Raw genomic sequence first — 15,846 nt, 5'->3', positions numbered from 1 at the left:
ACATCAGCCCGTTTTACTTATTTTTACTCCTAAGCAGCGAAAGAAAACGGCCTCATAATGTATCATCATAAACTGTTATAACTGTCACCGTTAATCGTGTGTTTTTTAGGACATGCAGTGGTGTAATTTTTCTTTCTGTTTCTCTGTTATGGCTGTTCCACTCAGACTGCTCAGCTGGGTCCCGCCTCCCCTGCCCTGCCTCCCCCCCTCCCCTGCTGTTGCCCGTCCCCATGGCGTCTCAAACAGCCATGACTAACAGATAACCGATCACAGCTCAGACAAATCTGAAATGTAACTTTTATCAACAATTTAAATTTAAGTGTGCAATATTAACCTTAAACATTTCAATAATATAATGTCAACATTTCAAGTGCAATAATAACTTCATGTGTGTATACAATCAGTGTAGTCTACTGTTTTACAGTGCAGTAAAAGTGTGCAATATTAATATTAACCTTAAATGCAATCAGGGAAAAATGTGTCTCATCTTATTGTACAGTGCTCCCCTTTGTTATTTATTTGTTATTTATTTTTATTCTATTGTATTATATCTTGTTTTAAGATAGAATAGCCTCTGTACAGGGTACTTAGCTGTTACTTATTCTTATTTTCTACTTTTCTACGATTCTTCTTATTTTCATTTTTTGAATTTTCCTGTTATAATGCTATTTATACATTGTTTGTATTGAAGCTGACTCAGGGAGATTCGCACAAGAATCCCAATGCACTTGTACTTGTACCTATGCAAATGGCAATAAATATATTCTTCTTCTTCTTCTTCTAAATCTATCATAGTTTTATTTAGTAATTCAACAAAACAAACCCCCACAAAAAAAAAATTAATAAATCGGTTTTGTTTTTAAGTTAAACAAAGAAGTTCTTTAAAAGGTTTTCTGCACATACACTTCCAAACGAACAGATCACATTTCTTCCCTTTAAAGTTACAGAATATCTCCGTAATAAACGTGTTTGTTGGAAGCGGTCGTCAGATCTAGATTCATGCGCCTTCCTGATAATGCAGCACGTATTACTCCTCTCACTCTTTGGCCATTTTTCCCGTACACATTAATCCTCCTGCACCGTTGCGCGCAAAAAAACAAAGAAATTCATCAGGAATGGTGCCCATCAATGGACATTTCCGACACTTTGGTTGCGTTCCGAATCGCATACTTTCTACTATATAGTTTGGTAGAAAAAAGATTTAGGATGTCCCGATTCTTGTGCCCAGATTTAGGATGGTTAGAAGTACCCGGATGTCCTACTTCATGCGGCCAAGATTGTTAGTGTTGAAAAGTGCATCCTATTTGGGCGATTCTGACCCACAATCCAGTGCGCACGTGAAGTGACGTAACATCGACAAAGCCTCCATATGAAAACAAACGGGGATGCGACAGATATAAAACCAAGAGGCAAGATCAAGGCGCAATGTTATGATGAAATAAGAGAGTAAAGTATGTCCCAATAGTATGCCTACTGCATCCTAACTAGATTATTTTTATCGTCGGATGTAGTATGTAGAATAGAAAAAAGAAAGAGGAGGAGATTCAGAACGCAACCAAAGAAATTCATCAGGAATTGTGCCCATCAATGGACATTTCCAACACTTTGTAATGTATTTCTGTCTTTCAACTCAATTGTAATTAATTCGTTCACAATTTCAGCTTAGAACTCCATTCAAACTTCACAATATACAGTATAGGACGGTAAAATATATAGTTATTTAGTAAAAAAAAAACAATTTCCCTTGTTTCAGCATGAAGAATAGTTTTATTTAAACACTACATCGGCAGTTCACTGACATGTCAGGTTGACATGTTGAACTTAAATAATATAACGAAGAAATCCTTTTATTTCCACATGGTTACATTGCCAACAAACACATGAAAGAGAGCTGATACTAAGCTGGTACCTGCTACTGATATTCATGCAAAATAAATCATCATAACATAGAAGCATTTTCAAATTTGTCGACTAATGCTGATTAAGCTGTAATTACTTTTGATGTCGTTTAACTTTTATTCATACATGTAAATTCCATTGAGACTCTTTTACAAGGGAGACCTGTTCCCATTCCCACAATACCATTCATAAATCGATAGCAGCAGCTACCACGCAGGGTGCAAGCTAACTATTGGGAGCAATTTAGGGGTTCAATGTCTTGGGGTTAAAACGAACCACGGACGCGGTAGTTGAGGGTCGGTGGATGCTCAGATGTTGAGATGTCCCTGCTGACGGACCAGCTGCGGCAAATCATTTGTGACTTTCTCGAAGTACTCCTTAATCTCCAACGTCTGGCCACGGTAACTTTTCTTATAATAAGCTTCAAAATATTGCTCTTCACGGATGCTCTGGTCCGTTGAAAGGTCATGCGTTTCTCCTGTGTCGGACTTAAAGTCGCCAAATACATATTGAGATTCGCCAGATTCGCCGTAGGTTGGGTAAAATATCTTGGAGCATTTTCTCTCCACCATGGACTTGTGCTTTTGGAACAGCAGGTTTAGGTCGCTCAGGTACGTAGAGAGGAGTCCTTCTACCTGGTGGTTGGATTGGTTCCCTCCGAGTCTCACCAGGTGAATCAGCAGCTGGATGTGGAAGGCTGCCCCGTTCACCAGGCCTTCAGAGCCTCTGAAGACATGTGTCCGTCCCTCACCTAGGAGAGAGTGAGTAAATTAGATGGATGGATGGATGGATGGATGGATGGATGGATGGATGGATGGATGGATGGATGGATGGATGGATGGATGGATGGATGGATGGATGGATGGATGGATGGATGGATGGATGGATGGATGGATGGATGGATGGATGGATGGATGGATGGATGGATGGATGGATGGATGGATGGATGGATGGATGGATGGATGGATGGATGGATGGATGGATGGATGGATGGATGGATGGATGGATGGATGGATGGATGGATGGATGGATAGATAGATAGATAGATAGATAGATAGATAGATAGATAGATAGATAGATAGATAGATAGATAGATAGATAGATAGATAGATAGATAGATAGATAGATAGATAGATAGATAGATAGATAGATAGATAGATAGATAGATAGAGTGTACGCTCACCATGGAGTTTTTCAGCTTGGTGAGTGCTGCGCTAAGGTTGACCTCGATCCGCTTGAGGTCTTTCACCAGCTCGTAGTGGTCTGCAATGTTCATGATGCATCTCTTCAGACACTCGTCGATCTGATCCCAGACCTCGGAGGCCTTCTCCTCTGCAAACACACTCCGCAGAGCGTCTTTCGTGGTGTCAGAAGAAGAAGGTTTGGCCGAAATAATGTCGATGAAGACGGCGATGGCCAGCGCTCCGAGCCCCGCCAGTTTAGGGTCGGATGTGAATGGTGCGAGTTTCTCTGCGAGTTTCTTCAGCCAGTCTGCGGTCGGGTAGCTTTTCTGTTTCCTCTTGTCGAGGTGCTGCTGGAGGCAGTGTGAGGAAGAAGTGCTGCAGAACATCACGATGGATCGATCCACCTGCAAATCTGCACGATTCTTAAATTTATCTATAACATTGTTCACATGCGCTTTAATTTCCTCTCTCCGCTCCTCTTCACTCTGCATAAGACCCATTTTTCTGTGGAAAACACAAAACATTGACACATTTAATTAATAACAAGGCTATTAAGCAGTAGCGTGCTCAGACTCTCTAAAGGGTAGGGATGAAAAATTGGGGTGTTGCGCTCTAACCACGACACCACAGGCACTCCCCCCTCTTAATACCCCCTTTTTACAATAAGTATTGTTTGTGAAAAATAAAACAATATTATAAAAACTCTCAAATTGAAAAGGAAATAATAATAATTATAATATTAAATCCTTGGATTTCGCTTCGCGTCAGGACGAGCAACGCCCTCTAACTGTGGAATAATGAGCACATTCCACAGCCTGTCGTGAGCTATTGCTTAAATAGATAATAATAATGATAATATTAAATCCTTGTTTTAGCTATCACACTTTTAAATCTAGTTAGAAGTATGATAGTACTTTCAAGTCTATGAACATAACCTTATCAGCAGTGAGTTTCAGGGAAACCTGTTTTTAGCTCTGTGACTCAGCTGCAAGGGGGAGTGGGGATCGTCCTTCACAGCGTGGACAGAAAACTAACCAAAACTTTACGGATTTTAACCTCAGTTAGACGTTTTATCTTTAAACTACGCAGTATATCAGAGAACAGCCTCAGCGGTTACATACAGCAGCTCTGGACTGGATGATTTATTAACAGAGAGAAACCGTTACCTCAGCCGTGTGTTTGCAGGATCCTCAGTGAAGTAACTGTTCTTTCTGTTTATCTCTCCGAGGCGTCTGGCCAGCTGAGTCGCCCCTCCCCATCTGCTGGGTTTCCTCATGTGGTTTCAAACAGCCATGACCAACAGATTACCGATCACAGCTCAGCCAAACACAAAAACCTAAACATTTTTTATTTAGTAATTCTCCAACACCCCCTAAATCAAAACAAAAACCCATAAAAAAAAACAATAAACAAATTAATAATCAATTAATTAATTAATTAATTAATTAATTAATCAAAAATTGGCCAAAATCTTGATTTCTCGTTTTCTTTAAAGTAAAACAAAGAAGTTCTTTAAAAGGTTTTCTACATACACATTCCTAACTAACCTGTCACATGTCTTCCCTTTAAAGTTACAGAACAGATGGTTTCAAGTTTAATTTCCCTCATGCTAAATGTCCAAAGCAAATCCACGGCCAAGACAAATACCACATTCTTCAGTTCCTACTGAATTTGGGGTTAAACAGCTGCTTTTTAATCCAGTTAATCTTTTAAATCCTGCACAGTGCTGCCCCTTCCCACAGTGCTGCCCCTTCCCACAGTACTGCCCCTTCCCACAGTGCTGCCCCTTCCCACAGTGCTGCCCCTTCCCACAGTGCTGCCCCTTCCCACAGTACTGCCCCTTAGTGCTGCCCCTTAGTGCTGCCCCTTCCCACAGTGCTGCCCCTTAGTGCTGCCCCTTAGTGCTGCCCCTTAAGGCTGTTACATACTCCGCGAGAAGAAAGAACAAAGTTCTCGGTGACAGAGCTGCGAGAAGTTCTTTCTGGTCTGACATTACATACTTCACGAGAACTCAACTGCCGAACTCCTCACCGCGGCGCATTGTTACCATGGAAATTTGACTCAGTAGCGCCAGCTGATTTCACTTCGCTTTCCTCATTGACTTCAAACTGACCAATCACACAGTAGTTCTCGGACAAGCTGCGAGAAGAAAGTTCGGCCCGGGTGATGTGTCGAGAACAAGCTGCGAGAACAGCTAAACAAGAGCTGAGAGAAGAGAAGAAAATGACGTAATTTTCTTCTCGCAGCTCTGTCACCGAGAACTTTGTTCTTTCTTCTCGCGGAGTATGTTACAGCCTTTAGTGCTGCCCCTTCTCCCCTAAGGAACTGGGTAATGATTTTCAAACTTTCTCCTTCTGACAAAACATTGGTTAGCAAACCGGCACACCCACTGACATGAAAGAGGGGTATTTTTGAACTAATATTTTATTATTCAACTTACCTGCTGTTACGTATGGGCTTGTTTTGGGTGTTTTCTTAGTGTGTTCCGTGTTTCTTTAAGTTGCCACTGACTGAGTGAGCAGGTGTGCTGCCTGACTCAATCATGCTCACCTGGGTTAATTAGTGGACAGCATAAAAGCAGCAAGTGAAGCCTCAGTCTGGGCCCCTGCTCTGCTCGCTGCTGAACTGTTTCTGACCCGTTTAAGTTAAGTTTATGCTTTTGATCAAGATATGACCTGTTTTTCTGCCAAGCTGCTGATCTGTTGTATGTACCGGTGAAGTTGATACTTTTGTATTTGAGAATTAAATACGCATTATTTTACTGCCCGACTCCTACTTTTCTTTAATCTGGTTTAAATGACAGTCCCTATCCCTCGACATCGGACAGGGACGTAACACCTGCCCAGGGACTACAAGTGGAAAATAGCAATTTGCTAAAACCTGGAACATTACATGTCCCCTCGTCTTAAACAAGGTTAATGTTTTTGTTTGTATATTGTCCATTGTTCAAATAAAGTTACATTACATTGCAAACATTCTCTGCATTTTACCATCCCTCCCATATGACATGAACGCAGTATCAACTGTGAGAGAATTTACAATGAGCCTTGAGAGATTAAAAAAAAAACTTAATCTGTCCTTATGTAAAATGTCCTCTAGAGTCATGTTCAAAGCAATAAAGAAATCCCAGTAATAAAAGGACAAATTAAACTTCCTTCTGAGGCCATTGCACGGCCAGTTGAAAAAGTATTTGAATAACTGAAAGCAGCCTACTGTTTGCAGAGCAGCACCGCAGATAAGTGAGCTTAGGTTAGATAGATATACAAAGCGACACTGATACTAATGTTCAGAGGCCGCCTTGATGTTTACACAGACGGCTGTAATGTTGTATCTGCTAGAGATGAACAATGAGTTATGAATTATCGTAGTAATGTCTAATGTTTGACTTAAAGAGATTCCAGTTGATTTACATTCAATGAAGCAGACAAAGATTTTTATCACTACAACTACTGCGTAATTTACCACAACAATTACCACATCTACTATATTTACTGCCCCATTTACTATAACACTTACATCAACTACAGCCATCTCCATCCTGTGCACACACCAAGCTGCAGGGATAGGAAAGGGGCCTATTTGGACTAGTACCATTGTGTTCTCAATGCCAATGTTTGTTTGGTATTTAAGTTGTATTCTATTTCATTTTAAATTGTATTTTATGTCCTAGCACTCCTCCCCGTCCCCCTTAGTGGCTTTGTTGCTTGTCAGGCTGCTATTGTAAATAAAAATGTGTTCTTAATGACTTGCCTGTATAAATAAGATGTGTTCTCCTGGATAAGGGTTGGACTTAATTCTTCAATGGAGTTGCCCAGGGTGGGATGCATGTGTGTGTGTGTGTGTGGGGGGGGGGCTCTGAATTTCTATGCACTGAGCAGCAACTCAGAGTATTTAGCCTTCTTGGAGACCCTAAATGGATTCCTGCATGGGGCTCCGCTAGGGGACTTCATAGACCCAAGTGGGCAGCGATGGAGACAACTGGAGAGGCGTGATTGGGATGAACAGCCTCCCTGATCTGAACCCGAGTGGTCGTTTTTTGTTAGACTTCTGTGCTAGTCAGGGTTTGTCTATGGCCTGTCCAAACTCAGAACAAAAGGATTCACGTTAGTACTATAGCTTCAAATAAACTAAACTGCAAAGTGCCACATGTAAGTCCTACGTGGAGATGTTACAAGGGCTTTTTTTTTTTCAACGGCCTGTTGAAAAAGTATTTGAATAGCAGACAGTGTCTGCTGCAGCTCAGTGATCTTCTGCTTGATAAATACACAAAGCGACACCGATACTAAAGTTCAGAGGCCGCCTTAATGTTTAAATAGACGGCTGTAATATTGTATCTACAAAAGATGAACAATGAATTATTATTCATCATAGTGACTCTACAGCGGCAGCAAAGGTAAACTATCCCTACATGGATGGTAGGATACCCCACAGGAAAGAGGTTCCTCCCAGTAACCATGAGGACCGGACAGGAGGGTGTTATATCCAGTGCCAAATTGAACACAATTAACTTTAACAATATAAACACAAGTAACTATTTTAAAATTGTAATAAAATTCACACAATTTAAATAATATCCAATACAACAATACTGTTTCAAACAATATATTAGAGGAGATTAATGTGGAGACTACCAGGTAATCTAATCTCCATTTTAAAACATTAGCTAAAAGTTATCATTTTGATAAGAGTCCTAATGACCTGGGGCCGTATTCACAAAACATTTTAAGGCTAAGAGTAGGTCCTAACGTGCTGATTTAGGAGTAACTCTCAAAAATAAGGGGCGTTTCACTCCTAATTTTAGGACTCCTAACTTTTTAAGATAAGTGTAATTCACAAAGCATTTTAGCGCTAAAACTAGCTCCTAAATCTATGAAAAGCTAAGAGTCCTCGAGAGGACTCCTAAGTCACTAAGAGTAATTCACAGACAACCATTTGATGGCATTTTGGAGAGATTTAATGATAGTGAGCTTAACAAAAGGTACCTTTAATAACTGTGAGGGTTTAATGATCTTAGTGAAGTTATATTTAGAAAGTATAGACACATTTATATGTAATATATTCATATAATTCATATATATATTTATTAAGTTCCTTTTCCTGCAGTTGCTTTGGGTTTACGATGCGCTGAAAGTTACTGTTGGTGTCACGTTTGGGTTTAATTTCGTACTAGAGTAGGCCTATAGCCTATGTGGCGCTTCGCAGCATCTCCTCCGTTCCACAGGTCCGCTGTCTGTATAGGTGCGCGTCTCGCCTTTTTCCTTCCGCATGCACTTTACGATTTCGCCGGCTGTTGTTTCCAAATTGTGAATTTCCTGGTTTGTCGCTGTCTGACTATTGCTGCATAGTCGCCGTTGAGAGAAATACAGTGAGAGTGCATGGCGTGCAGCTGTTCAATGAGGATATTTGTCCCGATTCAAATAATTGTAAAATGTAAAATGAATAGACCTATGTGGCGCTATTGTAGCCTATAGGTTAATAGTGAACGAATGTGTGGGAAACCCTGCAGTATCTTGGTTTCATGTTAAATCAGTGTCACTTGTCATTAATTGTATTAAAAACTCTTAACTTTAATACGGCGACACGATATGGATATCTCCCACAGTGGTTCCATCATAAATTCACTCTTAGCTCTCATTCCCTTTCAGCCAATCACTGTGGGCATAGAAGGTATGAACATGACGTCATCCATAGCAACAGGGTCAACCCCGCCCCCTTATCTTAGCTTAGTAGTCCCTCCCATTCCTTAGTAAAAGTTGGTCTTATCAGCTTTGTGAATAGGTTTTAAGAAATTACTCCTTACTAAGAACTTTTAGTGCTCCTTATGAGTACTCTTAGCGCTAAGATAAAATGTTTTGTGAATACGGCCCCTGAAGAATACATCATCTTAAATACTAAAATAGATACACATATAAAACAAGCATATACAATGAAATGCAGCATTGGACTTACAGTAGTATAAAGGAATAAGTAGGGCGTGCTGTTGTGGTTAAAACACGTACCATAGAGGCTCAGTCCTCTTCACAGCAGACCCAGGTTCAAATCCAGCCGGGTCGTTCTCTGCATGTAATCCCCTTCTCTGCCCCATTTCATCTACGTCTCTGTATCTATCAAATAAAGAATGGAAAAGTGCCAAAAAACAATAAAAAAAAAACTTACATTAACTGCAAAAATTACAACAACTCAGACACCTACTGCCTCTTTTACTTCAATTACCATAACTAGGAATATCAATCATTTCACCATAAAAGGCGAATCTCTTTCACGCTGCACCTCTGCCCGCCCCAAGAAAGTATCGATAACCATCCAGCCAATGAGGAGGTGTGGCCAAAACAACTTCCTACAAAAGATGAGCTTTTCGAGCTCAGAGATCAAACGCTTCGACATAGACCCAGCGACATCCAGCATCCAACTTTCAACAACCGCCATCCAACTAGACTGCAGACCAACAAACCGGACCAACCAGATATCAGGTAAACCCTCTCTTCAGTCCCCGGCTTCAGGTCTGTGTGTGTGTGTGTGTTAAGTCTAGGGGTGTACGATATTTAATTGTAGAATGCACTTCTCACTTTGCCACTGTTGGTTTATATAAATGTTTTTTTAATTTTTATCTTTTTTTATTATTATTGTTAACTTTCATTTATTTGTATAACAGATTCCGTGGACTTTGTGATTTAGGAGAAGTGGAGAATGAATCTCTTCTTCTATGATGATCTGAGAATATCTTTTTTAAATGGGATGTCTGCTCTAAAGCATGAAATAGTTTGGAGCGCAGATGATGAGAAGATGAAATGGTTATTTACTTTCAATGTCTATAAATTTGTATTAGTATTCTACAGCATCTATTTTTGGTTTCTGGTCTGTTTGTGTGTTTATAATTGTGTCTTGTAAGACCTTGTGGGCTGGGCATATTGTTTATAACCCATGACGCAATAATACAATTGAATCAATCAATCGATCATGTATAACATAATTGTATTAATTTATCCAGATATCCAACATCCAGCATCCAAATAGACCGACCAACCGGACCAACCCGATACCAGGTATACTCTCTCTTCAGTCTCCTGCTTCAACTATTTTTGTGTTGTTGAGTCTTTTGAGATTTTACTATTTTAAATTACTTTATTGATCTGGTAGACATCGTTGTCCAGTAGATGTAGACAAGGTAAATGTCAGTCCCAGTAAATGAAGGAGAGCACTTTGAATTTAAGTGCCACAAGGTTTATTTTAAACCCCGGAGAAAAAAACAAATGTTGAGATAATGTCTGTTAAAGGTGGTTGTAAAGGAGAAATATACAGTCACAAACATCTAGGTTTAGTCAAATAAACACCTAAATGTACATTTTAGACTTGTTATTTATAATAGTATGAAAGAAGACATGTTATGGGTGGAAGTTTTACATTATGGAGATGGCCATACGTCACTATAAGGAGTTTGGGGGAGACGTGGCTGCAGAGGGGGCCAGAAGAAATATCTTTTTCCACCATATATATAAATGTTTACGAAAAAAAAAAATCTGTTCAGTTGTATACAAAATGTAGGATTGCTAATTTTCAAACTGATGTGCTGCACTGCACCAACGCGAGAAATACATGGCTGAGATATGCTAGAAAGGAGTGCAAAAATAAACGGCTGTTTGCTAGTGCTGTTTACTGTATCAGTCTTCAAAAAAAAAAAAATCTTCTGTGAAAAAATCTTAAATTTAGTGTACAATTGCACAGATATTTATTTTTTAGGTAAGCATTTATACGGTACGAAAAAGCATTTTTCTGCTGACCCTCTCTGCAACAGTATAATGCTGAGTCCCTGGATCTCCTTAAAATGAATACACTGAAACCCATCTCCATAAGGTAACAGACCAAATATGCATAAGTAGCTAATACAACCCCACTTCAAAAATACTGAACTATCCCTTTACTTTTTCCCATGTGTGTTTGCAGTCATGGCGCGTCCAGGCCGGCTGTTCCTTCTGTTCATGTTCTCCTCCCTCCTCTTCTCCATTCTGATCGACGCTGCTGCCCCAAAGAAAAAACCCAATGAGGTCGCTCCCAAGAAAACAAGTCAGAAAGTCAAGCAAGGGTTCAAAGAGAGTGGCAAGTTTGTCCTTGACTCAATTGACAAGATCACAAGGGCAGTTACCCCTTTCCTGGGGCTGATACCAGTTTGTGGGCCCCTGATCAGTGCAGTTGCCGGGTTTGCAATGATAAGTGTGTCTGTAATGAACCAATACAATAATCCAGTGTCCAAGCCTGAATTTGAAAGTCTTAATTCTAAGATCGACAAATACCACGTGCAGCAGAAATGGGACACCTGGGCAGCCGGTGCTTACCACAAGCCCGAGCTGAAAATCAATTTAGGCTGGACTAGTTATCAAACACTAGTGAAAAGTCTTATTGAATCAAAAACCGATGATCAGACAAAGAGGCACATACAAGATTTCATTGAGGCCTACTCAAAGTACGAGCCTGCCGCTAGGACATTGCATGAGTTGTTGAAAAAAAAAGGAACATCCTTCATAAATGAGCTGGGACAAATGTTGGCAGAACAGGTAAAATGTCATGAAAAGGATATCAGAGATTACACCGTGTTTATTAACAAACTAATCTACAAAGCCAACACCATGAATCAAATCTACTATAACTTCAAGAAAATAACTTCTCCAGCCAGGGTTGACGAGCAAGCAGACAACGCGTACAATGCTGCATTAGCCATGTTCCAAACCCACAAGGAGTGCATCGCTAACAGTCTTGAATACGTTAAAAAGGACGTGGAGGGGATGATTGATAACAAAATCAAGCGTGAGGAACTAGCAAAGAAAGTCAGGGAGTTCTTAGAGGAGACTTACGACAGATATGACTGGATGGTTGTTGCATTCCTAACAAAAAATTCCAAACATGATTTAATTGTAACAATGAACAAACACCACTTGGCAGGATTTACTGAGGTGAAAAAAGGGGAGATAACTGTGGCCGTAACCAGACAGGTGAAGGGGACGCACACAAAGGCAGGGAAGATTAAACAATCCATCGATAGCTGCTTTGCTAAATCCACTCCCGGGTGTACTGACGTTGTAAAGGAACTTGATAAATGTCCGGTGTCTTACACAGCAGTGCATGTCTATATTGATAAAGCTCACGACAGCCACGGTGCAGAGGAAGCTCCATTCGAAGTGATTTCTAATCCTGACGACAAAAAAACACCGTACATCTACACCGGGAAGTGTAAAAGAGCTAAACTTATGAACGGACATTTTGTCGTCCTGATTGAAACTGACGAGGAGCTGTTGTCAAAAGATCCCTGCTCCAAGATGAATTGTGGCGGTGCAGAAAAAGGCAAATGTGTTCAGGTGGAAAACATGTATGTGGGGCTGTGTGAGTGCAAGTATCCGTACTACGGCTCAGAATGTGAGGAGACTTTAGACGATTACAAGAAAGAATTGGATGCAGAGGTGCCCCAATTGGATGAAGAGGTGCCCGAAGAGGGAAATGGGATAAAAGAAGTGCCAGCATTTAAGAGTAACTAATATTGTTGGGTAAGACTAATTCTTCTGTCTTACCCTCTTAAACATTTATTTGAAACGCAAAATATCAAGATTAACTTCATATCAATGTACATACAGGTGCATCTGAAAGAATTTGAATATCATGGGAAAGTTTTTTTAACGTAATCTCAAGCCTTTCTTTATTTAATTTTAATTATTTTGACTTTACAGCTCATGAAATCCTGTTTAAATTTTTTTTTAATATTACTGTAGGCCAATCAAAAATTAGCTGTAATTAAAATGAAAACAAAGCAAAGTTTAGATAGTTCACTTTATGCTAAATCCAAAATATATGAAAGTTTTACTGTTTATTTAATTTATTTATTCCAAACGCACAAGCCATTTTAAATTAAATTACATAAAAAAATATGACCAAACAAAAAAATCAAAGGCCAATTTCAACGATAACACAAACTAGACCTGGAAAATTGGGAAAAAATAATGTGAAATAATTTGAATTAAATTATGGGACACATTTTTTTGTTTTTTTTCATGATATTTTAATGTACTGAGGTGTGGCTGTATTATTGAAATTGAAGTTGTTCTGAAACCATGTAGTAACAAACATTTGATTTAACTCGCATTATACTTGAGTGAACTGGAGATGACCAACACCAGAACACAATGTGCAGAAAAGAGTGGATAAAATGTTTGAAATTGCAAAAAATAAAGTTACATTTGATCTGAAATTATTCAAAAGTCTCCTGTGTGATCTGTCGTGTGAGTTTAAACTTGTGAGATTCTGGTTGCTAAAATTAAGGGGTTTACTTCTTACATAGGGTATTTCTTTAATACCAACACATTTACTCACAAAACCTTCAGGTTATGTCCCCCTGGAATAAAATGGATAACATTTTATTCCAGGGGGACATAACCTGAAAGTTCAAATACACCTTCAATAGATCTGTCTGTCTGTCTGTCTGTCTTACTTATTGTAAGACAGACAGACAGACAGACAGACAGACAGACAGACAGATAGACAGATAGACAGATAGACAGATAGATAGATAGATAGATAGATAGATAGATAGATAGATAGATAGATAGATAGATAGATAGATAGATAGATAGATAGATAGATAGCTTAATGCTTGTCAGGGGGAAGAGTCGACAGCCATGTGAAATATTTCATCTTCCGTCACTGATTCGATAGAGATGAGTCATTTATTATTCTCCTGTAACCACCAGAGGGCAGCATCTTATCACAGTTTTTCTCAATAGTACGAAGGCATTTGTCGACACAGTATCGAGATTTTAAATTGGACAGGTGACACAAGGGGACAAAAGTGAATCTGTATTCTGTACACTGATATTTGTCATACCAAAATTTTAATCCTCCTTTTTCTGTACATATTTCATTTCATTTTTGTATTGCTCAATTTGCTTCAATTATCTGCAATATATACTTGTTTTCCATGCCAATTAACCCCACTTGCATGAATTTAATTGGTCTATAGCTGGATAGACGGACGTACGGAAAGAATGATGGATAGGTAGACAATTTTGTTTGTTTTATGATTCTTCTTGTTTGTGTTGCCTTACATAATCTTCTGATGATTAAGATATACATCCATATACATCCAGCTGACTTTGCTTTGCATATCGCACATTTTGCACATATTGTAATTATTTTCATCACATTGCACACTACTACTCATTTTTACTTTCTAATGCATTTTATATACTTTATAGGCTACTGTTTGTTTATTTTTATCTTTTTAACATTAGTAAATGTACTTAAAGGCCTACTTCACCGGTTTGAATATGAAGGTGTATTGAATTCTGAGATCCTATGTAGTATAAATGTGCGTAATGTATAGGGTTAAAAAAAACACTCTTTCTGCCTTTTCTCAGGCTAGGATGAACCGATTTCAATTTTTTTCGCACATTTATACTACATAGGATCTCAGAATTCAATACACCTTCATATTCAAACCGGTGAAGTAGGGCTTTAACTGTTGTAACTGTTGTCTGTGTGAAATGTTATTTCAAAGTCTGAAGTTGTTAAGCATATATGATGTGAATACTCTTCAGATCGGCACTTTTGTTTTCCAGTTTTTCAATAATTTACTTCCTTCTTCTTTTAACAGTTTTTTTATAACCAGGTCACAGATCCATAGTCATCAGACCAGATCTGTAGATCTCCTTCACCGTCAATTTTACAGAACAAATCTTGGACAGTTTTCAATTAGGGATAGAGGTCCAGTCATTTGGAACAGCTCTCCTGTTACGCTACGTAAACACTCATCTTTAGTTACTTTCAAAAAACATCTTAAAATGTACCTCATTTTAAAAGCTTACGATACTTTGTGAAACTGAATGTATGTTATATTGTCTTTTTGCTTGTTAGTTACATCTTTACATTGCTTTTTTACTATATGTACTTCAATGTATTTTCATTTTTGTAACATGACTTTGTAGTTGTTTTAGCTCTTTAATTTTATTTTTCTGTTTGTCTTTTTTTCTTTTACTTTTTTTCTTTACCTTATTGTATTTTAATATCAGGTGGACATCCCTTATAAGCCCTTCGGGGTTTCTTTTGTCCCACCCGTGCATTTATGTATGTTTATGCGCATCTTCTTGCCATTTTAATCTTGTTTATCTGCACAAATAAAACTAAAAAAAAACTAAAAATGTCTCGTCTTATCTGTTGAATCTTGAATTTGGAATGAAGCTCTTGTGGACGAGATTGATTTGTCGTCTGTTAAGTCCAAATTAATTTATAAAATAATAATAATAATAATAAACTTTGTTTATATAGTACTTTTCAAAACACAGTTTATAAAGTGCTGAACAAATAAAAACACAATAAAAACAAAGAGCATAAAACACTTAATAAAAACAAAAGGCTCAAAGAAAATGTGGAGGAAAAATCTTATGAAGGGATTTTCTTTAATCGCCAGTACAAATTTCTCGTCACACCTTTTTCGGGTTTATTATAGCGATTACCTGAAAGGCACAATGTGGCAGGAGCATCAATAGATTTCGCTCTATGTGTACCTAAGTCCCAGGAGCAATCTCAGTAATTAACTTTTAATGATTTGATTGGAACGTTTTTGTGGTTTGGCATTGGTGCTGCTCAGTGCTGCAGGGAAAACTGACAGGGACAACACCCACTGCTGCTATCTCCATCCAGATAATGATTAAGGTATTTATAGGAGGTGTGTGAACTTTTTTCTATTCCATTGTGAAGTAAATAATTATCCTGCTTCAAAAGAACA

General features: G+C 38.7%; 1 protein-coding gene across 1 annotated transcript; it reads right to left on the bottom strand.

Moving 5' to 3' along the window:
- Positions 1-1,807: 1,807 nt before the first annotated feature.
- On the bottom strand, positions 1,808-4,375 carry LOC307262869 (uncharacterized protein). The gene is made up of 3 exons (XM_080043875.1): positions 4,250-4,375; positions 3,083-3,587; positions 1,808-2,650 (listed from the first exon to the last, which is right to left on the bottom strand). Exons 1-3 carry the CDS (start codon positions 4,357-4,359, stop codon positions 2,606-2,608), a joined length of 660 nt encoding a protein of 219 aa, XP_079900001.1. The 5' UTR covers positions 4,360-4,375; the 3' UTR covers positions 1,808-2,605.
- Positions 4,376-15,846: the final 11,471 nt, after the last annotated feature.

Source organism: Ammodytes marinus (genome assembly GCF_949987685.1).
Source record: "Ammodytes marinus genome assembly, chromosome: 16".
Classification (NCBI taxonomy): domain Eukaryota; kingdom Metazoa; phylum Chordata; class Actinopteri; order Uranoscopiformes; family Ammodytidae; genus Ammodytes; species Ammodytes marinus.
The sequence above is the reverse complement of the archived record's forward strand: the minus strand, read 5'-3'. Positions and strand labels throughout refer to the sequence as shown.

What these genes read in the sequence shown, in the direction of transcription:
- LOC307262869 (XM_080043875.1), bottom strand. Translation starts at nt 4,359, where the DNA reads ATGAGGAAACCCAGCAGATGGGGAGGGGCGACTCAGCTGGCCAGACGC. An exon ending in CCTGCAAACACACGGCTGAG is followed by an intron (nt 3,588 to 4,249) that starts GTAACGGTTTCT and finishes TGTTTTCCACAG; the next exon opens with AAAAATGGGTCTTATGCAGA. An exon ending in CCAAGCTGAAAAACTCCATG is followed by an intron (nt 2,651 to 3,082) that starts GTGAGCGTACAC and finishes ACTCTCTCCTAG; the next exon opens with GTGAGGGACGGACACATGTC.